This window comes from Bufo bufo, chromosome 1 (genome assembly GCF_905171765.1).
Source record: "Bufo bufo chromosome 1, aBufBuf1.1, whole genome shotgun sequence".
NCBI lineage: Eukaryota > Metazoa > Chordata > Amphibia > Anura > Bufonidae > Bufo > Bufo bufo.
Window position 1 is genome coordinate 624237130 of NC_053389.1, and position 27077 is coordinate 624264206.

At 42.5% G+C, this 27077-nt stretch overlaps 1 protein-coding gene across 1 annotated transcript; it reads right to left on the reverse strand.

The window, feature by feature from the left end:
* Positions 1 to 366: 366 nt before the first annotated feature.
* LOC120985714 (zingipain-2-like) lies at positions 367 to 27077 on the reverse strand. Its single transcript, XM_040413815.1, has 7 exons — positions 26975 to 27077; positions 26233 to 26375; positions 25797 to 25985; positions 12745 to 12927; positions 6672 to 6831; positions 1303 to 1420; positions 367 to 811 (listed from the first exon to the last, which is right to left on the reverse strand). Exons 1-7 carry the CDS (start codon positions 27075 to 27077, stop codon positions 709 to 711), a joined length of 999 nt encoding a protein of 332 aa, XP_040269749.1. The 3' UTR covers positions 367 to 708.

Genomic DNA, 27077 nt, shown 5'->3' on the forward strand with positions numbered 1-27077 from the left:
TTGGATTAGGGTTGTTCTAGGAGGTGTCCTTCTCCTTTACCCTAGTTTCCAGGCCTAGTTGCTGTCACCTTTCCTCCTGTGTTTGGTGTGGAGTTTCCCACCCACACCACATCCGTGACACTAAATGTAAGACAGCTTAATAGCTGTCTTACATTTAGACAATTTTCGATACCTAAAGCAGGTGTAGAAAATGATAAATGAGACGAGCCTGTCGGCCCATCCCCTTCCCCGACCACCACACATCCACTTTTTTAAACCTGGCATGAGCGGGGAAAAGTCGCAGATTGTGGTACTACTAACCATCGCGCCGCAGCCTGTGCCTGAAATATGCCTAATACTACATGGATAAACCTCACAAAAGTATCATTGTAATACTGGTACACAAATTGCCTTTATTTATATACAGTGGATGTAGCTGACAGATTCCTGTTAATGAAGATTATTTGAATTTTTGGGAAGAAATGCAATTTTTGGTTTCTATTCAGTTACATTGGTAATAAAGTAATGTGCACTTTAATATCAAATTTTCTCATGCATCTTTTCTTTATTCATTACAACCAGCACATATACAAATTACAACGCAATCAATGCAGTTATATATTGCTAAGCTCAAGAGGAGATTCAGTCGAAGGTACTGTAGCTGTGAGTATAAGGATTTGCTTTATGACATGTCTAACTGATCAGGTTGATTCTTCAGACACTGAGGAGTTAGCGTGCAAAGTCCACAGAGGAAGCATATGTTGCTATACCACACAGGTTCACATTACGTCTCATCTTGACATAACCATCTTCACCCCAGTCTTCGCCCCAGCTGTATGAAAAGCAATGAAACAAAGACATTTAAAAAAAGCCCACAAATATACACTGCTGTTATCGAATCATAAAGTGGATCTTGAAATAGACAAATAGTCTGGGGCCAAAAAGCTAAAAAGAAATAACTCGAAATAACACACACTATCCAATAACTTGGAGGCCTTAGTGTAACTATCTTGCATAGTGGCCCAAGTGCTTTAAGTTACACCACTGAATTTACTCTGCAACTTTCTATGACCCCTATGAATGAATTGAACTGCTTATACAATACAGCAGGGATGGCCAACCTGAGGCTCTCCAGCTGTTGCAAAACTACAACTCCCAGCATGCCCAGACTGCCTACCGCTAGCAGCCTACAGCAGGGCATGGTGGGAGTTGTAGTTTTACAACAGCTGGAGAGCCGCAGGTTGGCCATGCCTGCAATACAGCAATCTTCTTATTTATCATAATCCATCCATGATTCTGTATGGTCACGATGGTAAGACTCACCTGTTCCTTACTATCCAGTAATCTATATCTTCATCAGTCTTTGCATCATATTCTGTACCATACCCCACAATAACGACTGCGTGGTTTGCGTTTGTAGTACAGTCACCTTCAAAGATACCTGAAATAATGACATGTATTGAATTCAATGCTATATGTATTCTTCCACTGGTATACAGGATGTACAAAGCGTAGTAGTATACATTACTGCAGCAGTGCACTTTACAAACACCCTTCTGTGAAGGACCATGTGATGAGCGCAGCGATGTCACCAAAGGTCCTTTTCTCCCTGGTCCTCAAAGAAGAAGAAAGAAGAGAAACCGGGCTGCGCGAACAAGTGGATGAGGTGAGTTTGATTTAAAACTTTTTTTAACCCCTCCATCCCTAATTTACTTAGCATTCTGTATTTGGAATGCTATTATTTTCCCTTATAACCATGTTATAAGGGAAAATAATAAAATTTACACAACAACGATCCCAAACCCGAACTTCTGTGAAGAAGTACGGGTTCGGGTCTGGGTACCAAACATGCCGATTTTTCTAACGCGCGTGCAAAACGCATTAAAGCGCTTTTCACTTGCGCAGAAAAATCATGCATTTTCCCGCGACGCACCCGCATCCTATCCGGCCCTCACACGCTACGCCCGTGTAAAAGAGGCCTAAGGGTATTTGCAGAATGACATTCTGTGGCTACTGTCACACTTTCGTTTAACTTTTCCGGTATTGAGATCCGGCAGAGGATCTCAATACAAGAGAAAAGCGCTTCCAATTTGTCCCCATTCATTGTCAATGGGGACAAAATGTAACTGAACAGAACAGAATGCTCCAAAAATCATGAGAGGCGGACGCTCGCTCGGCCGCTCCATCCTCAATGCGCCTGCGCCGATGACGTCATCAAGTACACCCGGAAGAGATTTATTATTAATAATCGTTGGTGGTATAGTTTTAATAACTGTCATTTTTATAAAATGATTTATTCCCATTTCGTTGGTGGTTTTTGTGGCAGCATGCTTATTACTTACATACTTACCTGATTCGAGCATCCAGCGACGTCACCAGATTCTCCGCCTCCTTCCAGCGATGCCGGCGTCTTCTCTTCTGGGTGTACGTTATGACGTCATCGGCGCAGGCGCATTGAGGATGGAACGGCCGCCTCTCAGTGCGCCTACGCCGACTGAATACCGTTACGGCGCAGGCGCGAGATCTTGATAGCAGACAGGACGATCCCGTCCGCTGGCCCTGTCAATCAACATGCGGAGGGGGCGTCTTTAGGATAGGAGGATGCGGCAGCTACCAGCAAGTAGCCGCCCTACTTGCTGGTAGCAAGGTAATTTGCATATTTTAAAAGTACATTTTTAACAGAATCTGCTGAACCAAAATGATTAATTACAGTATGTATGCATAAATCGCAGTATAGGGATTATAAGTAACCCAAAAAAAATAATAACTGTTTAGTGGGGTGACAGAAGCCCTTTAATTTTAAGTAATATTCAAATATTAAAGCTACGTCACTAGCAGCCTATAAGCCAGTCTGCCCTTTCCCTTCAAATTTCGTGCAGGCGCAGTACCGAACACTGCCTGCACCTGTTCACTTCTTGTCCAACTGAAGGCATCAGCCTCAACAGTTCAACTAGGCATGCGCCGAACATTTTACTGGGCTTGGAGCATGCCCAATGGAACAGCTGAGGTTGTTGCTCTCAGTTGAACCAGAAGAACGCACGCAGGGTTCAGCAGTGCGCCTGCGTGAGATTTGTAGGCGATGCTGAAGAGAAAGGGTGGGCTGGGCTGGGTTATCAGCCGCTGGGTGTCGTTTCTGAGCAGAGGGAAGGTGCGCTTTGGCTCTGCAGGAGAGTGAGCTTGAGCACTAGATGGGGGCGTTCCTGGACTCCTTTGAATGAAAATAACGCCCCTCTGGGCACCTTAATACCTCAATTGCATATGGATCAAAGTGGATTTTCTGAAGATATAAAGTGAGCAGCAAGGAAAAAAAAGCACATATGAAAAGGTTTGAAGTGCTGTAAGGACATAGGTGACATAGGTGACAGAGTCCCCTTAAGTCAGGCATGTCCAAAGTCCGGCCCGCGGGCCAATTGCGGCCCGCGGTCCAGAGTAAAACGGCCCCCCAGAGGTTTGATTAAATCGTTGGTATTCCGGCCCCCGGCCTCTCTCACCAGTCACCGCCAGCTACTCACCGGGAGCCCACAGCTTCACAGGAAGAGGCTGCATCAGCAAAGGCCAAATCTCGCGGCAACGTCCGAGATATGTTTTATATCATAACGATGTAAGATGGCTCAGTCGAGGGTCTGCACTGCAGCGTTTCTACTCTCTCAGAAAAGAAATTGAAGAATTCTTGGAAACAAAGGGACAACCGATGCGAGAACTATCTGATCCTATTTGGCTGGCTGATTTAGGGTTTCTAGTCGACATAACAAAGTATCTGAATGTACTGAACACGAGTCTTCAGGGCGAAGATGCAGCGGTGAACCAGCTTTATTCACACCTCAAAGCCTTTGGAACAAAGCTGCAACTTTTCTAAAAGCATTTGTCACAAACACCGCCCAATACCATTCATTTTTCAGCGTTGCAGGAAATAATGAACAGTTTTCCACAGGATGATATCAGTGCACAAGCGAGCAGGTATGCAGCAGACATCGTATCTCTTGCTGGGGAGTTTAGACGGCGCTTTCAAGATTTTGCAGCTATTGAAAAGGAGATCAGCCTTTTCTCCTCTCCATTCTCTGTTGACCCCGACAATGCTCCAGATCAGCTGCAGCTCGAGCTCATTGACCTGCATTGTGACAGTGAGTTACGCAGTCGGCACCAACAGCTCTCTCTTGTGAAATTTTACAGCCAACTGGATAAGAGCCGTTTTAAAGAGATTCGGACATTGGCAAAGAAAATGCTGAGCTTGTTTGGCTCCACATATTTGTGTGAGAAGACATTCTCTGCTATGAACCTTAACAAGAATCGCATGCGGACAAGACTAAGTGACTCTCACTTGCAGGATATTTTGCGCATCAAAACCACAGCCTTTGGACCAGATCTAGCCTATCTGCTGCAGTCCAGATCTCAGTTTCACCCTTCACATTAGTGCAGGCAAGATTTTTTTCAGTTGAGATGAATACATTGTAAAATCTCAGTTAAAGGGAACCTGTCATCAAAAAACTTTAATACATTTTTAGAGCAGGTTGGATCTCCATTTTTTTTTCTTATACATAGTTCCAAATCTACTTCATACATATTGAGCAAAATGATAAAACAAAAAGATAATCTACAGCCACTAATGAAGGAGTTTACCATATACTGTTTTAAAGGGAACCTCTCATCAACGTTATGCTAACCTCACTGAGGGCAGCATAAATTAGTGACAGACATGCAGATTTCAGCGATGTGTCACTCATGAGCTAAAAGTAATTGGTTGCTGAGAACCAGCATCATAATCATTGCAGCCCAGGCCTTGAAAAGAGTCAGATCTACCTGAGAAGAGTCCTGGTTATTCCTAATCTCCTGCTCTCCCCACCTGCTGATGATTGACAGTTCTCTCCTAGAGAGAAAAGGAGAAAACTAGGTATTAGACTGTCAGTCATCAGCAGGCGGGCGGGAGAGCAAGAATTCATGAATAACCAGGACTCTTCTCAGGTGGCCGTAACTCTTTTCCAGGCCCAGTCTGCAATGATTGTGATGTTGGTTCTCGGCAACCACTTACTTTTAACTTATAAATGACCGACCGCTGAAATCAACTCACCTGTCTCTACTTTATTCTGCCTTTAGTATAGTATGGGCGGAATAAAGTTGATAACAGGTTTCCTTCAATGTCAGTTGGTCAATCAGTTATAAATATATTTGAACATATGTGTATACTTGGTGTTATGTTGCTGTTCACATTTTTGGAATTTAAAAGTTAACAGACAACCTTGTAATGTACTGTTTCCGACATATTTCTGCCTCCTGTTTTTTATATTGAAGGCAGAGTGATTTAACACCTGTTTAGATTTGTCATCCAAGTCACAAAATGAAAGGTATGCCGTTTTGCAATAAAATCTGCATAAAATAGTTAATTTGCATGTAATTTTAATGGTTCAAAGAATGTTGGGCAAAATGGTCGGCCCTCGCACATGTTCACTTTATCAAATCTGGCCCTCCTCGAAAAAAGTTTGGACACCCCTGCCTTAAGTAATGATGGCCTATCCTCAGATTGTGGTGATCTGGCTCCTAGTCTCACTCCCCTCAGCCTGTGACATCACGTCCATTCCGATCGCGGTGAATGAGATTGAGCTGCCATACCAAGCCCAGCCACCATACAATGTACAGCATGTTCTTAGATCACTGCAAAGAGCCCTTCAAACAGCTGATTGGGTTGGACTCCGACACCCCACCTGTGTTGGACTAGGGTCCTTATGGAACATCAGTATAACTGTTTCTGAGGACAGTGATGCAGTATTCTATGAATTAAATGAAGTTTGATTAAAAATATCATACATGCATTATACACGAGAATGAGGGTCCCACCCTGATGGAGCAGCAGGTTGAGCATGCACCCTGCAGCTTCATTCATTCTCTATGGGACTGCCTAAGATAGCACTCACATAGAGAATGAATGGAGTGACAGGGCACATGCTCGACTTCCTGCTCTATCAGGACAGGGGGGGGGGGGGGGGGTTTACAGGACTCCCATTTTCATAATTGTAGGAGTGCCAGCATTTGGAAATCCACCATTCAGTTAATTATCCCCTATTCAGTGCATAGAGGGTAGCTTTTACAAACAGAAATACCCCCTTAAAGGGGTTATCACATTTTAGCAAATGGCATTTATCATGCAGTGAAAGTTAATACAAGGCACTTACTAATGTATTGTCATTGTCCATATTGCTTCCTTTACTGGCTGAATTCATTTTTCTATCTATTATAGCAGGCATCCTCAAACTGCGGCCCTCCAGCTGTTGTAAAACTACAACTCCCACAATGCCCTGCTGTAGGCTGATACCTGTAGGCTGTTCGGGCATGCTGGGAGTTGTAGTTTTGCAACAGCTGGAGGGCCGCAGTTTGAGGATGCCTGTATTATAGGGTTTACGACCACCTTGCAATCCAGCAGCGGTGGCCGTGCTTACACACTATAGGAAAAAAAAGCTTTTTCCTGTAGTGTGCAAGCACGACCACCGCTGCTGTATTGCAAGGTGGTCGTAAAACCTATAATAGATGGAAAAATGAATCGAGACAGCAAAGAAGGTAATATGCACAATCACAATACATTAGTAAGTGCCTTGTATTAACTTTGTCTACATGATGAATGCCATTTGCTGAAGTGAGACAACTCCTTTAATTCATCGCAACCTCTTTACATTTTATCTTGAATTTTATCAGGCATAACTTACCACCGCAATACTGCTGAAAGTCCTGACTTGCATCAATTCCAACTGCTATGGGTCCACTAGTTGCCACGGATATCGCCATATTGTGTTCCTCAGGCAGAGTGTAATATTTAGTTAAATTAAAGTATACTGCATTCTCAGGGTTGAAAAAACACTTCAATTGCTGGATAGAGAAAAAAATTGATTGGACAGTTATTAGATGTAATTAGTTTAACATTAGCTTACACCGTACCCTGAAAATATATTGCTTCTTTTTACATCACTAGATGTTCTTGCTATGAATGCAGACGCTAAGTAACTAATTACTATCAGTAAAGAATAATTGTAAGGCCATGTTCACACCTCCAGTAAACGTTTCCGCCAGGCTGTTCCAGCAGAGAACAGCCTGCCGGTGTAACGTTACATTACCCTACTTCCTGAGATTTCCCTACCTCCTAACTTCCTGTCGCACCGGAAATGACGTGAGGAGGAGTTCCTTAGATTTGACGTTCTGCGCAAAAGGACAGTTTAGGGAAAATCTCACTGCGGAGTTCAGCATCACACTGGGACACTGTGCATGCGCCGGAGAGCCGAAGTAGGGAAATATTATGGCCCATTGCGCAAGCACGGTTAACTCCTGAAAATCCATCCGATCTCCGCGCCTGCGCAGTGTGGGTAGGGAAAAATTACGTCCAAGTCCGCAAGCGCCGAGGGTAGTATAAACATACATTTCGCAAGTGCTGCTAACCCTTTGCTGTTGCTATTCTCATATTGCTCCAGCAAAGTGTTAGCAACGCTTGCGAAATGGATATTTATACTACCCTCGGCTCTTGCGCACTTGGACATTAATTTTTCCCTACCCCCACACTGCGCAGGCGCGGAGATCAGATGGATTTTCAGGAGTTATCCGCACTTGCGCAATGGGCCGTAATATTTCCCTACATTCACTGGATCTGGCATTGCTGGATTCAACAGATCACCACTGGGCCCCTATTGACTATAATGGGATCCAGCGGTGAATGGGCTGCTTTCCGGCATAATTAATCAGGCTTCTGGATCATCTCTAATGGAGATGTAAATGCAGCCTAAGGTTATTCTATGTAATACAGCATTGGAAGTAGTTTTTCGATATTGGGGGAGATTTACTAAATGCACCAGAATTCTGACATCATTTGTGACCCAAAACTGTTGTGCATGCTTTGTATCATATTTATGATGTGTTTTAGACACTTATTGTGCCTCGATCAACAAGGAGGTTTAGCTTAGCCTGTAAGGAGGATGTCTGTCCATAGACTAATAATGTCCCGATGGTCTGCATTTAACTCTGCAAGGACGTTTCTGAATGTCACTGCAGAGTTTCAGGGAACCATTTTTCAGGTGACAGCCAGGCTCCCCACTGAGAAGAAGGAGATGGTTCAAGGAGCACTGTGCGTATAGATCAGGGGGCCATGTCCTGCTCCATTCCTAGTGATCATGCACTTGTTGGGTCCTGGGTACCTGCTGGAGTTGTTGGGTTTCAGTAGACCTAGATCAGCTCTGCAATGTGGATCTAGAGCAGGGGTGCACAACCTGTGGCCCTCGATACCATTCTGTGCGGCCCCCAACCATCTGGTAACAGACATGCATGTCTATGTCTTACGGCTGCTCACTTGTATCTTTCATATATTCTCCCATTAGATGGGAGTACTAGAAGTGTAACTAGACATTTATGATACATGCTGTATGTTCAATATGCCAAAAATATTGTATTTCAGTTGGTAATACCACTTTAAGTTGTATTTTCAGCCCTTGGAATTGGTTTAGGCTGACATTGTGGCCCCCAACCAGAAACGGTTGTGCACCCCTGATCTAGAGGCTTTATTTCCCTAGTAACAGGGGCTAATATGACAGTTACAGGAGAAATCAGCAATAAACAAATGCAATATTAAAATACACTGCTCAAAAAAATAAAGGGAACACAAAAATAACACATCCTAGATCTGAATTAATTAAATATTCTTCTGAAATACTTTGTTCTTTACATAGTTGAATGTGCTGACAACAAAATCACACAAAAATAAAAAAAATGGAAATCAAATTTTTCACCCCATGGAGGTCTGGATTTGGAGTCACACTCAAAATTAAAGTGGAAAAACACACTACAGGCTGATCCAACTTTGATGTAATGTCCTTAAAACAAGTCAAAATGAGGATCAGTAGTGTGTGTGGCCTCCACGTGCCTGTATGACCTCCCTACAATGCCTGTGCATGCTCCTGATGAGGTGGCGGACGGTCTCCTGAGGGATCTCCTCCCAAACCTGGACTAAAGCATCTGCCAACTCCTGGACAGTCTGTGGTGCAACATGACGTTGGTGGATAGAGCGAGACATGATGTCCCAGATGTGCTCAATTGGATTCAGGTCTGGGATAATGGGCGGGCCAGTCCATAGCATCAATGCCTTCGTCTTGCAGGAACTGCTGACACACTCCAGCCACATGAGGTCTAGCATTGTCTTGCATTAGGCGGAACCCAGGGCCAACCGCACCAGCATATGGTCTCACAAGGGGTCTGAGGATCTCATCTCGGTACCTAATGGCAGTCAGGCTACCTCTGGCGAGCACATGGAGGGCTGTGTGGCCCTCCAAAGAAATGCCACCCCACACCATTACTGACCCAATGCCAAACCGGTCATGCTGGAGGATGTTGCAGGCAGCAGAACGTTCTCCACGGCGTCTCCAGACTCTGCCACGTCTGTCACATGTGCTCAGTGTGAACCTGCTTTCATCTGTGAAGAGCACAGGGCGCCAGTGGCAAATTTGCCAATCTTGGTGTTCTCTGGCAAATGCCAAACGTCCTGCACGGTGTTGGGCTATAAGCACAACCCCCACCTGTGGACGTCGGGCCCTCATATCACCCTCATGGAGTCTGTTTCTGACCGTTTGAGCAGACACATGCACATTTGTGGCCTGCTGGAGGTCATTTTGCAGGGCTCTGGCACTGCTCCTCCTGTTCCTCCTTGCAAAAAGGCGAAGGTATCGGTCCTGCTGCTGAGTTGTTGCCCTCCTACGGCCTCCTCCACGTCTCCAGATGTACTGGCCTGTCTCCTGGTAGCGCCTCCATGCTCTGGACACTACGCTGACAGACACAGCAAACCTTCTTGCCACAGCTCGCATTGATGTGCCCTCCTGGATAAGCTGCACTACCTGAGCCACTTGTGTGGGTTGTAGACTCCGTCTCATGCTACCACTAGAGTGAAAGCACCGCCAGCATTCAAAAGTGACCAAAACATCAGCCAGGAAGCATAGGAACTGAGAAGAGGTCTGTGGTCACCACCTGCAGAATCACTCCTTTATTGGGGGTGTCTTGCTAATTGCCTATAATTTCCACCTGTTGTCTATCCCATTTGCACAACAGCATGTGAAATTGATTGTCACTCAGTGTTGCTTCCTAAGTGGACAGTTTGATTTCACAGTAGTGTGATTGACTTGGAGTTACATTGTGTTGTTTAAGTGTTCCCTTTATTTTTTTGAGCAGTGTATATACGACTCAATGTAGGGCACAAAGTACAAAATAAAAAATAAAATAAAGACAAAATAACATAAAAAATACAAATAAAAAAAGAATGCCACCACTGCCCACATTTGCATCTTCTATAGATGACAGTGACTGTAAACTATATACCGGTAACATCTATATGAAAACATCTGTAACTAAATGAGACACTGTTTAAAAAAAAGTATTTTAGTTGCACTTTACATTTTCCTGGCTATAAAAAGTCAAGGCAAAAAATTCTCAAAATAAAAATGGCCTAAAACCCCATGTATCACCAAAACACACACACACATTATTAAAATAACCAAAACAGAAATAAAGTTATGGCTTTCAAAGCCACATGTACTAAAACAAAAATGTGTTTTAGCTCCAAAGAACACCACCCAGGGCACATCGTGAAGCTCACAGTGTGCTTGCTTTCACTGGAGTAGCAACTAGGAGACGTGAACTTTTGGAAGATCCATGACCAAAGGCAACAGTAATACCAGTGAGTTTTACCACAATAGTGCCTGGCTTGTATGGTTTATAGTTGGTTTATATATTTCTTCTGCTTGTCTCATCTTATTTATTACAAAGTCTGTCATTTTGTATACCACCAGAGGCCTGAAGTACACTTGCGTTTTTTTTTTTTTTTTTTTTACATTTTGCAAAAAGTTGCAATAATAAATCTGGCTAAAAATGTTGCCTGGCCCACAAAACATCTGGCTGCCCCTTAGTTAAAGTAAACTACCTGTCATGTCGCAAACCACCCTAAAAATAACGCAAATACATCATACATTTGGAGCAAATGCCTACTCCACCGATCACTCCTTTTTCTAGGCACGCCACTTTCCTGGACACATCACCCCCTAAGTTTACACTTAGGCCTCTTTCACACGGGTGAGATTTCCGTGCAGGTGCAATGCGTGAGGTGAACGCATTGCATCCGCACTGAATCCGGACCCATTAATTTCTATGGGGCTTTGCACATGAGCGGTGATTTTCACGCATCACTTGTGCGTTGCGTGAAAATTGCAGCATGCTCTATTTTGTGCGTTTTTCACGCAACGCAGGCCCCATAGAAGTGAATGGGGCTGCGTGAAAATTGCAAGCAAGTGCGGATGCGGTGCAATTTTCACGCATGGTTGCTAGGAGATGATCGGGATGGGGACCCGATCATTATTATTTTCCCTTATAACATGGTTATAAGGGAAAATAATAGCATTCTTAATACAGAATACTTAGTAAAATAGGGCTGGAGGGGTTAAAAAAATTAAAAAATAACTTAACTAATTTTAATCCACTTGTTCGCGCAGCCCGGCTTCTCTTCTGTCTTCTTCTTTGCTGTCCAGGAGGAAAAGGACCTGTGGTGACGTCACTGCGCTCATCACATGGTCCATCACATGATCCATCACCATGTGATGGACCATGTGAGGAGCGTAGTGACGTCACCACAGGTCCTTTTCCTCAAAGAAGAAGAAAGAAGAAAAGCTGGGTTGCGCGAACAAGTGGATTAAGGTGAGTTAAATTATTATTATAATTTTTTTAACCCCTTCAGCCCTATTTTACTAAGCATTCTGTATTAAGAATGCTATTATTTTCCTTTATAACCATGTTATAAGGGAAAATAATAAAATCTACACAACACCTAACCCTAACCTAACGGCATGTTTGGGTACCAAACATGCCAATTTTTCTCACGTGCGTGCAAAATGCATTAAAATGTTTTGCACTCGCGTGGAAACATTGCGCATTTTCCCGCGACGCACCCGCATCTTATCCGGCCAAAATCCATGACGCCCGTGTGAAAGAGGCCTTAGGGGGTAATGTATCCCGATGTTTCTGAAGAATCAACATATGCCAGAAAACCTTCTGTGGGACCAGTGGAAACAGAAGGGCTCTGGTTGCCACCATCCCCAGTTCCAATAGGTGTAAGGTTGCCCTTTTCCACTGTATTGGGATAAGGTAGAAAACTCGAAGGCCAAATGAAATGAAATGGCTTGGGGACAGGCAAGTCAGTAATCCTGACTTCTCCAGATGGTTTAATCATTGTGTATACCTCCTAGGTGTATACCTTTTTATGAGCTAAAATATAAGATTGCTCTTTTTTATTCCAATTGTGGCGTTTTATTCTATTAACTTGGAAAACATACTGTGGCGCCCCATACACGTGTTGTTTTTATTGTTCTCCAGATGGTGGAATCTGTTTTTTTATATGAGGTTCCTTTATGTTTCTCAGCATGTATTTTTGTTAAAAGGGAAAAAATATATATATTGTACCAAATTGCTCAAGTCTAGAAACACCTCTGTACAAGCAAGGGTGCATTCACATCACCGTTTAGCTTTCTGTTCTTCTGATACATGAGGTACTTTTATGTATATGTCTGTGAAGGTTCTCATTTATCCAGGTAATGGTATATCTGTAAAGAATAAATCAAGGCAACTGGACTTACTGTAGGTTTCTTGAAAACGTTTCACTCGTTCTTCCAACGAGCTTTCTCAATTCTGAGTGACTGTACAAGAATTCTCTGTATAGCAAACTTTATCATTTCTGAAAACAGTGTGAAAAATATAGAAAAAGCTTACCCTCTCTGAATATTCATAATCTTTCGCACTCATCATACCATGATGTGAAACATACGCCATGGCTGTATGTGGAAATCCTCCACAGCAACCGTCATTATTGCCATCACAGTCTACAAGCTGCTGCTCACTGAATTCGATCAGCTCTTTGGTCTTCAGACAATGATGTGTTTCAAATACACCCACCTTAAAGATAGAACATTACATCTTAAAAGTTATGCATTTGTGGGACACTTAGGCCTATTTTCTTAAAAATGTTTTTAACATAGTCAAAGGGGTGTTCCTAACCACAGGACAGGTGATAAGTGTCCAATCGGTGGGGGTCCATTCGAATGGAACAGTGGTCAAATATGCACACTGCCACTCCATTACAAAAAGGATTGCCTAAAGGATGATTTACACAGGTGACTAGAAGCCGATTGTCAGGAAGGAAGCGTTCCTTCCTGACAGTCGCCTGCTCGTTAAGAGGAGGTGAAGCAGCGATCACCTCCACAGTATCAGGGCGAAGGACCACTATTGTGTTCGCGCATCCTCATACAACTGCATTGTTTCTGGGCAGCAGATCGCTGTTTAGACTGCACAACCTGCTGCCCAGAAATTATAATTTACTTACAGTTTTACCCGATGAATGAGAATTTTGTTAGATGGACAGATTGTCAGGAACAAGCATCCACAGTAATGTTCGTTCCCAATAATCTGTCCGAATATCACCTCATCCACCTTTGGATAGTCAATACAGCTTTCGCCTATTTCTGGCAGACCCATAGAATTTGAATGGAGAGGCAGTGCACATGCTCAACTGCCATTTTATTCAAATGGATAAAACATGGCAGACATTTTTGTTGTCATTGCTGATGCCTGCAATCAGAAAGCAGTGCAGACAGGTAGGTAAGAGTATATACAGGATTCTGCATTTTGCACACAGAAACAAATAGATGTGCATGCCCTAGACTGGGCAGACATACAGTATGCATAGCCACTGAGGAAGGAGTTGGCAACTCCGAAATGCGTTTGGCCTATAGAATACGAGACTACCACCAGCATTACCCAGATTGAACATCTTGGTAACTACAGAGAGGAGCGGTCAGCTGTACCCGACGGCAGACACGTGAGTGGGACACACTGAAGAGAAATGCTGCATTAGAGAAGTCACGCTGTAATCACCATCACCTTAGCGGCCATTCCCAAACCGACGGGACAACGCTCACTGGAGCTGCGGTGAAGCAGGATCTACAGCTCACCACCCATTGGGTAACGCTTGGTGATAAGGAAACTATCTTATGTTATTTGAGACTTTATTGCACAAAGACATACACAACAGTTATTTTTTATGTATCTTTTATATATTTGTATAATGTTTTGTGATCAGCAAGGGCTCTGCTGTTTATTATACTGTATCATAACTATTACATTGTTTAAATTTTATGTGTATTGTCTGGTCCAATATATCCAGGTGGAGATGTGCCCAATTCATTTTATTCATTTATTTTATGCGGGCACATATTAACACCGAACCCTTTAGCTGCCAAATGCACATGCATAGAAAACTGCTGCCAAATGCCCTTTAAGCCCTTAAGGACACATGACGTACCGGTACGGCATGTTTCCCGAGTCCTTAAGGACACATGACGTACCGGTACGTCATGGCTTTAAATCGCGATTCCGGCGCCGCAGGGGTTAATCGGAACGGGATGCCGGCTGAAATCATTCAACCGGCATCCTGTAACAAAGCCAGGGGGGGTCATTTGACCCCCCCCCCCGTATCGGCGATCGCAGAAAACCGCAGGTAAATTCAGACCTGCGGTTTGCTGCGATTCCAGTCCATTCGGGTCTCTGGTGACCCGATGAACCGGAAAAAGACTGTGATCGGTGGCGTGATTATACACCACCAATCACAGTCCGAAGATTTGGAGAGGCGGTGCTGGCCCTGGTGCTGAATGCTGCTGTCCAGGGTGCTGATTGGTGCAGGGGAGAGAGGCGCGAGATTCAAACTTCCTGCGCGCCTCTCTCCCCTCCTCTTCCTGTTCTGCATGAGCACCCTGCAGCACCATCCAGCACCAGCTCCTGAGTCCCCCCTAATCGCCATCCATCACCCTCCTGCACCCATCGCCCTCCAGGTAGGTTAGGGTCAGTGAGGGAGAGGCACCGTTAGGCAGGGATAGAAGGGAAATGTTAGTTAGGAAAAAAAAAAAAAAAGCACTTTTATTCTAAACTTTTTTGTTTCAGCTTTCAGACCCTAGACCCCCCTGCCACTTGCCCCCCCCCCCCCGCAGGGGGCTCCGGTGGGCTTAAAAAGCAGGCGAGGTATGGCGTGAAACTATACAAAATTTGTGAGAGTACCTCAGGGTACACTTACAAATTTCATGTGTACGAGGGGCGAGATTCCCGGATTCAACCCCCAAAATGTCCCCCCACTCTGGGTGTTAGCGGGAAACTCGTGTGGGACCTTATGTACCCACTGCTGGATAAGGGTTACCACTTGTATGTGGATAACTTTTATACCAGTATCCCCTTGTTCAGGTCCCTTGCCGCCAGATCCACGTTCGCTTGTGGGACCGTGCGGAAAAATCAACGCGGCCTCCCTGCCCACCCCCTCCAGGTACCTATCCCCAGGGGTGAGACCCGTGCCCTTACCAGTGGAAACCTGTTGCTGGTCAGGTATAAGGACAAGAGGGATGTCCTTATGCTGTCCACAATCCACGGTAACAGCACCACCCCCGTCTCTGTGCGAGGTACCGCGGCAACGGTCCTCAAGCCCGATTGTATAGTCGACTACAATCGGTATATGGGAGGAGTTGATCTCTCGGATCAAGTCCTCAAGCCATATAACGCCATGCGCAAAACCCGGGCATGGTACAAAAAAGTTGCGGTCTACTTGGTACAGGTTGCCATGTACAACTCTTTTGTACTATCCCGAAGCGCTGGCAGCACTGGGACATTCCTCCAATTCTATGAGGCAGTCCTCAAGGACCTGATCTTTTTGGACCGGGAAAGAGCAGGCCGGAGTACCTCGGGAACTGGAGGCTCCCGGATCGTCCCATGCCAACATTTTCCAGGTGTGGTCCCCCATACTGGAAAGAAGGGACGAACCCAAAAAAGATGCAGAGTGTGTCACAAGAGGGGGATACGGAAGGACACCACCACTCAGTGTGACATGTGCCCCGATCATCCGGGCCTCTGCGTTATCGATTGCTTCAGGGAGTATCACACTTCCATGGAGTACTAAGTTTTTATAATCCCCAACAGTCTCCTAGAGAACATAAAAAACTATGTCTCTCAGACTTTGGAGAGACACAGAAACAATTTTTTTTTCCCCAAAAAAATATTAGTTTTAGTGCAGGCATCCTGAAACTGCGGCCCTCCAGATGTTGTAAAACTATAACTCCCAGCATGCCCAGACAACCTACAGCCATCTTTTGGTGTGGAGAAACCAGCACTCACTCAGGTGCACGCTGCACGGGAGAGGACGTCAATCCACAGCAATATAAACAAAGGATCCTAGCAGTCGTGTCTTTTGATGCAAATCAGATGTCTTTTATTCCATAAATGAAAATCGTCCTATGACCAGGATGCGTTTCGGCAATATGCCTTCATCAACAGGTATGTTCAAATACAATCTTAACAAACTATATATGCTCTACAGTCACCGCCCACAGGAGCTAAAGTCCATCCCATAAGGGGAATGGCCACAAAGTTACAGGTGTAATCAATTTAATAATAAACAAGCCAAAAGAGAAAAAAAAAAGAGAAAAAAGCATCTAGATAGATATTTCATCTTATATTTGTAGATAATGTTCTTGTATAACGTTCAAATTTTCAATATCTAAGAAATAAACAACAGATATATTGTAAATACATAACAAAATTATTCTATTACAAATACATGACCTCATATTCCCTATTGAGGCCTCTAGGGTGCAATGTGTCCAATGTATGGATCCAAAAGGCTTCCCTCCGTAGCAACATCTTATTGATGTCACCCCCCCCCCCTCCGTGGTCTGATCACCTGCTCTATAACCTTGAATTTCAGCTGGGCAATCGAATGTCTGCACTTTTCAAAGCTGCTTGGTATGGGTAATAGTAAGTTTTTAGTTCTAATAGTCGATTTATGCTTATTAATTCTGTCCCTCACTGCCTGCATTGTCTGACCAATGTACAACAGACCACAAGGGCATTTAATCAGATAAACGACATTTGAAGACTCACATGTAAAAAAATCTTTTACTTCAAACGGATTCCCGGTATGTGGATGATAAAATGTAGGGCTCTTTATGATGTGTGAACATTGGAGACAATGCAGGCAGGGGAACGTACCTTTACGTGGGGTCGATAATACACTTTGACGCAACCGATGTTTAGTGCCCCCTATGTCCGCTTTAACTAGCATGTCCCTAAAACTGGGGTTCTTCCTATTACAGATCAGGGGTAAACTTTTTAATTCTGAGACCTCTGGATAGGGCTTACCCAATAGATGCCAGTGTTTTCTTACAATATTGTCAATGTATGCATTAAAGGGGTGAAATTTATGAACAAATGCTATCCTAGCATCATCCTTTTTCTTATATTTAACCCTCGCTATTAATTGACAAGCACCACTATTAGATAATACATCTGAGGGATATCCTCTTTCTTTGAATCTAGTAGTCATTTCCCCCAGCCTCTGATTCTGTAAAAGCGGATCCGTAACAATCCGCCTTACCTGCTGATATTGAGATTTAGGTATAGACCTTTTTAAGGAAGGGGAGTGTGCACTCGAATAGTGCAAAATACAGTTTCGATCCGTTTCCTTCCTATAGAGGTCAGTAGATAATTGACCTTCCTGGTTTTTTATGACCAGTGTATCCAAAAAGCTGACTTTATCTCTATCACATGTCATTGTAAACTGTAGACCCTCACATGCTAAATTCAGATGATCCATGAACGCCACCAGGGACTCACGTGGCCCCGCCCATATGCAAAAAATATCATCAATAAACCTTTTCCAAACCAAAATATTCTCAATATATAATTCATTGGTATATACATATGTTTCCTCAAATGCAGCCATGAATATATTTGCATAGGGCGGGGCCACGTTTGACCCCATCGCGGTCCCACGCTTCTGGAGATAATAATTATCCCCAAATAGAAAATAATTTTCCATCAGAACAATACTCAACAGATGTAGAAAAAAATCACGTAAAGATGCAGTATATTCACTAGTCTCCAAAATCTTAGAAACCGCCTGGATCCCATCCCTGTGGCTAATGGACGTGTAAAGACTCACAACGTCGATAGTCACAAGGAGGCTGTCCTCAGGAACATGACCCAAATCATTAATCAATCGTAGAAAATGAGGTGTATCTGATAGAAAAGATTTAGTGTTTCTAACAAGTGGTGTCAGGGCTTTTTCTAATACTATGGCCAATGGACTAAGAATAGAATCTACTGAGGACACAATGGGGCGTCCAGGGGGATCTATAAGGGTCTTATGCACTTTAGGTAAAATGTATAATACCAGGGTGATGGAGATTGCTTAATCAAGAATCTACTCATATCTGAGTCAATCGTCCCAGCTGTTTCAAAATGCTTAACCAAAGTAACAATTTTCTCTTTAATTCTCCAAACTGGATCTCTATCAAGTAATTGGTATGTTTGAACATCAGACAGCTGTCTCATGACCTCATTAATATATTTCTCCCTATCCATCACCACAATCAAACCCCCCTTATCAGCAGGTTTTATCATAAGAGTATTGTCCTCCATAAGAGCCCTGATCGCTCTTTTTTCTTCTACAGTAATGTTTGGAGTCATGAATAGTCCACCATGCTTTACCTTGTCACAATGCTCTCTTATTTCTTTAAGTATTAATTGTGCATATGTCTCCACCGGATGGTACGTTTTCGGCGGCATAAATGTGGACTTATTACTGAGTCCCAGATCTTTCAAATGCAGGCATATTTCAGCTGGTACAATGTCAGTACGTTGAACAGGCAGAACCGGTTGCGCAAAATGTGCTTTCAGCCTCACCTTATGAAGAAATTGTTGTATATCTATATCCATTTGAAAACTGTCAAACCTAGGTGAGGGGCTAAACGACAGGCCTTTTTGCAATGCTTCAACTTGCTGCTATTGAGACATCGGGACGATAGATTTATAATCAGAGATTGACTCTTACCTGAGACCGGATCTGTACTTGTTGCAGTCCCGTCTCCGGTGCGATGCCGGCGATGTTTGCGTCCTGCTCGCCTATGCCTCCTCCGCCGCGCGGACGCCGTCTGCCTCTCTGAAAAGGGCGCGCCTCACGTGCGCCTGTTGATTCGTTGCCAGAGCTTGGCGTGAAAGATCCTGATCTCGCGGGTCTTCTGAATCCTGATCGCTGACAAAATGACGTGTCCTGCCATCTGTAGACTTTGTTCAGGTGATAATCTTCGCAATCTCGTAGGAATTTGGATCGTTTCCTATCTTCTGTCTCTCTTTTGTAGGTTGCAATATGAGCGTCGACAGTTTCTTTTAGTTTTTCAAATTCCTCAGAGGTTAATGAATCCCGCAACTGTTGCTCCGTAGTTGCTACTTGCTCTGTGATGTCACCAATCGCCTTTTGGATGCGATTAATCGTGAGTAGAATCAGGTCATATGAACATTTGTTAATGATACGTTCAAAGTCCTTACAATATTCACTGTCCTCAGCAAAGAAGGTTGGACACAAATGCACTCTGAGACCTCTTGGAATTCTGTTCACTTTAAAGTATTCGGCTAATGTGGCCGCATGAAGTTCATAAGAGGTCAATCTTCTAAGTTCTCTTTCTAAATGACGTTTTTTCAATTCGCTTGTAGGAATATTAAGAAATTCCGATGTTGACGTTACCTGTGAGAGGATCCTGTCTGCTTCAGCAGTATCAAAGCTCAATGTAGAAGCCGCAGAACTCATTTGGAGATGGCGGTTTCTAAGATTTTGGAGACTAGTGAATATACTGCATCTTTACGTGATTTTTATCTACATCTGTTGAGTATTGTTCTGATGGAAAATTATTTTCTATTTGGGGATAATTATTATCTCCAGAAGCGTGGGACCGCGATGGGGTCAAACGTGGTCCCGCCCTATGCAAATATATTCATGGCTGCATTTGAGGAAACATATGTATATACCAATGAATTATATATTGAGAATATTTTGGTTTGGAAAAGGTTTATTGATGATATTTTTTGCATATGGGCGGGGCCACGTGAGTCCCTGGTGGCATTCATGGATCATCTGAATTTAGCATGTGAGGGTCTACAGTTTACAATGACATGTGATAGAGATAAAGTCAGCTTTTTGGATACACTGGTCATAAAAAACCAGGAAGGTCAATTATCTACTGACCTCTATAGGAAGGAAACGGATCGAAACTGTATTTTGCACTATTCGAGTGCTCACCCCCCTTCCTTAAAAAGGTCTATACCTAAATCTCAATATCAGTGGGTAATGCGGATTGTTACGGATCCGCTTTTACAGAATCAGAGGCTGGGGGAAATGACTACTAGATTCAAAGAAAGAGGATATCCCTCAGATGTATTATCTAATAGTGGTGCTTGTCAAGTAATAGCGAGGGTTAAATATAAGAAAAAGGATGATGCTAGGATGGCATTTGTTCATAAATTTCACCCCTTTAATGCATACATTGACAATATTGTAAGAAAACACTGGCATCTATTGGGTAAGGCCTATCCAGAGGTCTCAGAATTTAAAAGTTTACCCCTGATCTGTAATAGGAAGAACCTCAGTTATAGGGACATGCTAGTTAAAGCGGACATAGGGGGCACTAAACATAGGTTGCGTCAAAGTGTATTATCGACCCCACGTAAAGGTACGTTCCCCTGCCTGCATTGTCTCCAATGTTCACACATCATAAAGAGCCCTACATTTTATCATCCACATACCGGGAATCCGTTTGAAGTAAAAGATTTTTTTACATGTGAGTCTTCAAATGTCATTTATCTGATTAAATGCCCTTGTGGTCTGTTGTACATTGGTCAGACAATGCAGGCAGTGAGGGACAGAATTAATAAGCATAAATCGACTATTAGAACTAAAAACTTACTATTACCCATACCAAGCCACTTTGAAAAGTGCAGACATTCTATTGCCCAGCTGAAATTCCAGGTTATAGAGCAGGTGATCAGACCACGGAGGGGGGGGGGGGTGACATCAATAAGATGTTGCTACGGAGGGAAGCCTTTTGGATCCATACATTGGACACATTGCACCCTAGAGGCCTCAATAGGGAATATGAGGTCATGTATTTGTAATAGAATAATTTTGTTATGTATTTACAATATATCTGTTGTTTATTTCTTAGATATTGAAAATTTGAACGTTATACAAGAACATTATCTACAAATATAAGATGAAATATCTATCTAGATGCTTTTTTCTCTTTTTTTTCCTCTTTTGGCTTGTTTATTATTAAATTGATTACACCTGTAACTTTGTGGCCATTCCCCTTATGGAATGGACTTTAGCTCCTGTGGGCGGTGACTGTAGAGCATATATAGTTTGTTAAGATTGTATTTGGACATACCTGTTGATGAAGGCATATTGCCGAAACGCATCCTGGTCATAGGACTATTTTCATTTATGGAATAAAAGACATCTGATTTGCATCAAAAGACACGACTGCTGGGATCCTTTGTTTATATTAACCTACAGCCATCAGCAGGGCATGGTGGGAATTGTAGTTTTACAACATCTGGAGGGCCGCAGTTTTAGGATGCCTGCTTATTGTTTCCAAAGTCTGAGAGCCATACATATTGGGCATCGCCGCGTCCGTAAAATTCTTCTCTATAAAAGTAACATGTAACCCAACCCCCCCCCCCCCCGGATGAACAGAGTTAAAAAAAAAAAAAGTGGAAAAAAATGCCATTTTTGGACACCTAACATCACAAAAAGTGTAATAGCGAGCGAACAAAATGTCATATGCACCCCCAATTAGTGCCAATAAAACCGCCATCTCATCCTGCAAAAAATGAGCCCCTACATTAGATAGTCGCCCAACTAAAAAAATTAAAATTTTGCTCCCAGGCTATGGAGATACTAAAATAATTTTTTTGGGTTCCTAAAATGATAATATAGTGTAAAATCTAAATAAATTCTAAAATGTAGACATATTAGGTATCGCCGCGTTCGTAAGAATCTGCCCTATAAAAATAACATTTGACCAAACCTCTCGGATGAACAGCGTTAATAATATAAATAAAAATGGTGCCAAAACACCCATTTTTGGGCAAAATTTCCATTTGAATCCTTTTTTTCCGGTAATAAAGCAAGGGTTAACAGCCAAACAAAACTCTATATTTATGGCCCTGATTCTGTAGTTTGCATAAACACCCAATATGTGGTCGTAAATGGCTATATAGCCACACGGCAGGGCATAGAACGATGGGAACTCCATATGGTTTCTGGAAGGCAGATTTAGATGGACAGTTTTTTTTGACACCATGTCCCATTAGAAGCCCCCCCCCTGATGTAGCCTAGACTAGAAACTCCAAAAAAGTGACCCCATCTAAGAAACTACACCCCTCAAGGTATTCAAAAGTTACTTTACAAACTTTGTTAACCCTTTAGGTGTTCCACAAAACTAAATAGCGAATGTAGAAACAATTTTAGAATTTAAATTTTTTGTTACCTTCCCTCAAAAAAGTGTAATATAGAGCAACCAAAAATCAGATTTACCCCTAAAATAGTCCCAAAACAACAACCACCTTATCCTGTAGTTTCCTAGATGGGGTCACTTTTATGGAGTTTCTACTCTAGGGGTGCATCAGGGGGCTTGAAAGGGTACATGGTGTAAATAAACCAGTCCAGCAAAATCTGGCTTCCAAAAACCATATGGTGTTCCCCTTCTTCTATGTCCTGCCGTTTAGCCAAATAGTAGTTTACGACCACATATGGGGTGTTTCTGCAAACTACAGAATCAGGGTAACCCATATTGAGTTTTGTTTGGCTGTTAAACCATTTTTTCCAGTAATAAAGTAAGGTTTAAAATGAAAAATTTTCCAAAAAATAGAAATTCCAAAATTGTTTCTCCATCTGCCATTAACTCTTGTGGAACACCTAAAGGGTTAACAAAGTTTGTAAACCCAGTTTTGAATACCTTGAGGGGTGTACTTTCTTAGATGGAGCCACTTTTTGGAATTTCTATTCTAGGGGTGCAAGGGGGGGCTTGAAATGGGACATGGTATAAACAAAACCAGTCCTGCAAAATCTGCCTTCCAAAACCCATATGGCGTTCCCCTCTTTCTATGTGCTCCCGTTTGGCCAAACAGTAGTTTACGACCACATATGGGGTGTTTTTGCAAACTACAGAATCATGGCAACCCATATTGAGTTTTGTTTGGCTGTTAACCCTTACTTTATTGCTGGAAAAAATGGGTTAAAATGGAAAATTTTCCAAAAAATAGAAATTTCTAAATTGGTTCTCCATCTGCCATTAACTCTTGTGGAACACCTAAAGAGTTAACAAAGTTTGTAAACCCAGTTTTAAATACATTGAGGGGTGTACTTTCTTAGATGGAGTCACTTTTTTGCAATTTCTTTTCTTGGGGTGCAACGGGGGACTTGAAATGAGACATGGTATAAACAAAACCAGTCCTGCAAAATCTGCCTTACAAAACCCATATGGTGTTCCCCTCCTTCTATGTCCTCCCGTTTGGCCAAACAGTAGTTTACGACCACATATGGGGTGTTTCTGCAAACTACAGAATCAGGGCAACCCATTTTGAGTTTTGTTTGGCAGTTAACCCTTGTTTTTTTCCAGGAAAAAATTTATTATATTGGAAAATTTTCCCAAAAATCTAAATTCTTAAAATTTATGTCCATTTGCCATGAAGTCTTGTGGAAGACCTAAAGGGTTAACAAAGTTTGTAAAAACTGTTTTGAATACCTTGAGGGGTGTAGTTTTTGGGTGTTTTTTATTATGTAAGCCTCACAAAGTGGCTTCAAACCTGAACTGGTCCATAAAAAGTGGGATTTTGAAGATTTCAGAAAAATTTCAAAATTTGCTTCTAAACTTCTAAGCCTTGTAACATCCCCAAAAAATAAAATATCATTCCCAAAATGCTACAAACATGAAGTAGACATATGGGGAATGTAAAGTCATCGCAATTTTTGGGGGTATTATTATGTATTACAGAAGTAGAGAAACTGAAACTTTGAAATTTGCTAATTTTTCTTAATTTTTGGTAAATATGGTATTTTTTTATGCAAAAAAATAAACTTTTTTGACCCAATTTTAGAAGTACAATATGTGACGAAAAAACAATCTCAGAATGGCCTGGGTCAGTCAAAGCGTTTTAAAGTTATCAGCACTTAAAGTGACACTGGTCAGATTTGCAAAAAATGGCCTGGTCCTTAAGGTAAAATAGGGCTGTGTCCTTAAAGGGGTTAAAATAAATCTGTCGCCACTATCTTGGACTGTTATCTCCTGTAATACATGAGCAATGGTGCACATAAGGAGTCCAGATCGCAAGTTTTTATTTTCCTACTGCCCCGCATACCCCCCACTGTTAGCACTCAAAGCTGCTGTCACAGGGAATCGGCGGTGCTCTCCCTCCGGCTGATAAAGAGGGAGGAGGAGTCTGCGTCGGACGTGCAATGCAAGGTAACCTGGGGCAGTAGGAAAATAGAAAAGTAGTGATCCAGATTCTTTATCTGCAGTATTACTCATTTATTACTGCAGATAATAGTCCAAGATCATGGTGACAGGTTGCTTTTAAGAGGCGCATGCTTCTCAATAAATTTGTTGCATCTTCTGCAACAAATTTAAATATAGTTTTGTGGGAAAAGATTCAGTATAACTTGTAATTTTTTAATTTACATATGCAGCCCTGTGAAGAGCTATCGGTACAGGAGGGAGGAGTTATCAGTGACTGACCGCTATTTCTCTATGCACACAATGCTATCAATCATTGATAACTCCTCCCTCCTGTACCAATAGCTTTACTGAATCTTTTGCCACAAAAATATATATCAATCTACTCAGCTTCTCCTGCAAGCATTTTTTGGTGACAGGTCCTCTTTAAGGCCCCTTTCACACGAGCGAGTATTCCGCGCGGATGCGATGCGGGAGGTGAACGCATTGCACCCGCACTGAATACTGACCCATTCATTTCTATGGGGCTGTGCACACGAGCGGTGATTTTCACGCATCACTTTTGCGTTGCGTGAAAATCGCAGCATGCTCCTCTTTGTGCGTTTTTCACGTAACGCAGGCCCCATAGAAATGAATGGGGGTGCGTGAAAATCGCAAGCATCCGCAAGCAAGTGCGGATGCGGTGAGATTTTCACGCACGGTTGCTAGGAGACGATCGGGATGGAGACCCGAACCTTATTATTTTCCCTTATAACATGGTTATAAGGGAAAATAATAGCATTCTGAATACAGAATGCATAGTAAAACAGGGCTGGAGGGGTTAAAAAAAATAAAAAATCATTTAACTCACCTTAATCCACTTGCTCGCGATGCCCGTCATCTCCGTCTGACTCTTTTACTGTCTAGGACCTGTGGAGAGCATTAACTATAGTTTAAGGACCTGGGATGACGTCACTCCGGTCATCACATGGTACGTCACATGATCTTTTACCATGGTGATTCTATGCATTCTGTATTCAGAATGCTATTATTTTCCCTTATAACCATGTTATAAGGGAAAATAATACTATTTACAGAACACCGATCCCAAGCCCGAACTTCTGTGAAGAAGTTCGGGTTTGGGTACCAAACACGCGCGATTTTTCTCACGCGAGTGCAAAACGCATTACAATGTTTTGCACTCGCGCGGAAAAATCGCGGGTGTTCCCGTAACGCACCCGCACCTTTTTCCGCAACGCCCGTGTGAAAGAGGCCTAAACCTAACATCTTTGACTAGAAATGTTACTTTAGTTTTGCCCCATCCTCCTACTGGAATGAGTTTGCAACTTTTCTTGCGAAAAAGTTACAGTGATCAATGTGGAGACAACCTAATTAACATAGTTAACCACAACTATATTTCATCCGAAGTCGATTCGCTCATCTCTAATTATGACGTTTTCTTACGGCGGCAAACGCCCAGCAGGATCCACAAAGCCCTTGATTTTTGACAGGGCCCACACAATTTGATTCCCTCCAGTCCACCGATTCTGGTATGTCATGATTTTTGGAGTAAGGCTGAACAGGTACATTGCTCTGGGGTGTTGACTTTGTATTTGCAATAAAGCATTTTCTGGAACTACGTTCCTCTGGTGTCTGAAATGATAAAAAATAAGTATGATGTACAAGTTATCAAAACTATTCAACACTACAGAAATCAGTTACCATACTAATATAATCTGTTGTATCTGTGGATACACATTCAAAAGTTCTTCTTTGGGTGTTTATCTGGAGGTAACTAATATGTAACTAACACTACTAGGCACAATATAAGCCAAGCGACATGGGGTCCACTTCACCTTCTTTACTTTTACCTATTATTAAGCTAGTTTTGTACACTTACCATATCCGCAAACTTATTCATGCCCATTCTGTATCTGGACAGACCCTGGTCAGCCAGCTCATTGTGTTTTTGGACTTTATTCCAGGTTTCTTCCCAAACCTTCCTCCGGAACATCTCATTGCGAAAATTGCCATAATTCTTTTCTATATTGATTTTATGAAATAATAATAAATAGTTAGATCACTTACTGCGTGAGTTTATGGATTACTACTGTACAGGCTGCTTAAAGGATATAAACATGAATATATATATTTTGACATATGTTTGTGGTTACTGCAAGTTGAAAAAAATTGCTGCACTAACTTGAAGACTGCAATTTTCATTGCTTGATTCATTTTCAGTCCCCTGATATTTAGTTGATAATCTGGAGAGTTTTAACAATTATTTAGAAAAGGGTGTGTGGTTAAACGTAATATAAAATATGCAATGTCTGTTAAAGGCGCACACCATTATTTTGACACAAAATGTATAAATTAGGCCAGCCAAGAGGTGGGGGTAAGGTAAGTGTCTAATATGTTTTGCAAGATGCACCAAGTTTATTATATGGTAAGTGTCACTGTGATAAATTTAGGTGCAGCTTCTGTCTGTCTGGTCTAGTTTTAACCAAACTTTAGGACAATAATTATAAATCTCCCCCAGTGTTTTGCACAGTCCCCCTGAAGCTCCTAGGTGATTGCAGGTGAAGGGCAATTGCCCCATTTTCCTTCCCTATAATGTCTATACAAGAAGGAAGATGTAATACCATATTTAGATTTCCACGCTTTCCATTCCTGGTCAAGAAACTGTGACGAAAGGGTGCATACGATGAAAGTAGACAAAAACAGCACAAATTTCTCCAGATGCAT

Coding starts and splice junctions, on each gene's coding strand:
- LOC120985714 (XM_040413815.1), bottom strand. CDS start 27,077: ATGCATCTGGAGAAATTTGTGCTGTTTTTGTCTACTTTCATCGTATGC. Junction 1,421..6,671: donor CTTTCAGCAGTATTGCGGTG/GTAAGTTATGCC, acceptor TCATTATTTCAG/GTATCTTTGAAGGTGACTGT. Junction 812..1,302: donor TACTGGATAGTAAGGAACAG/GTGAGTCTTACC, acceptor CTTTTCATACAG/CTGGGGCGAAGACTGGGGTG.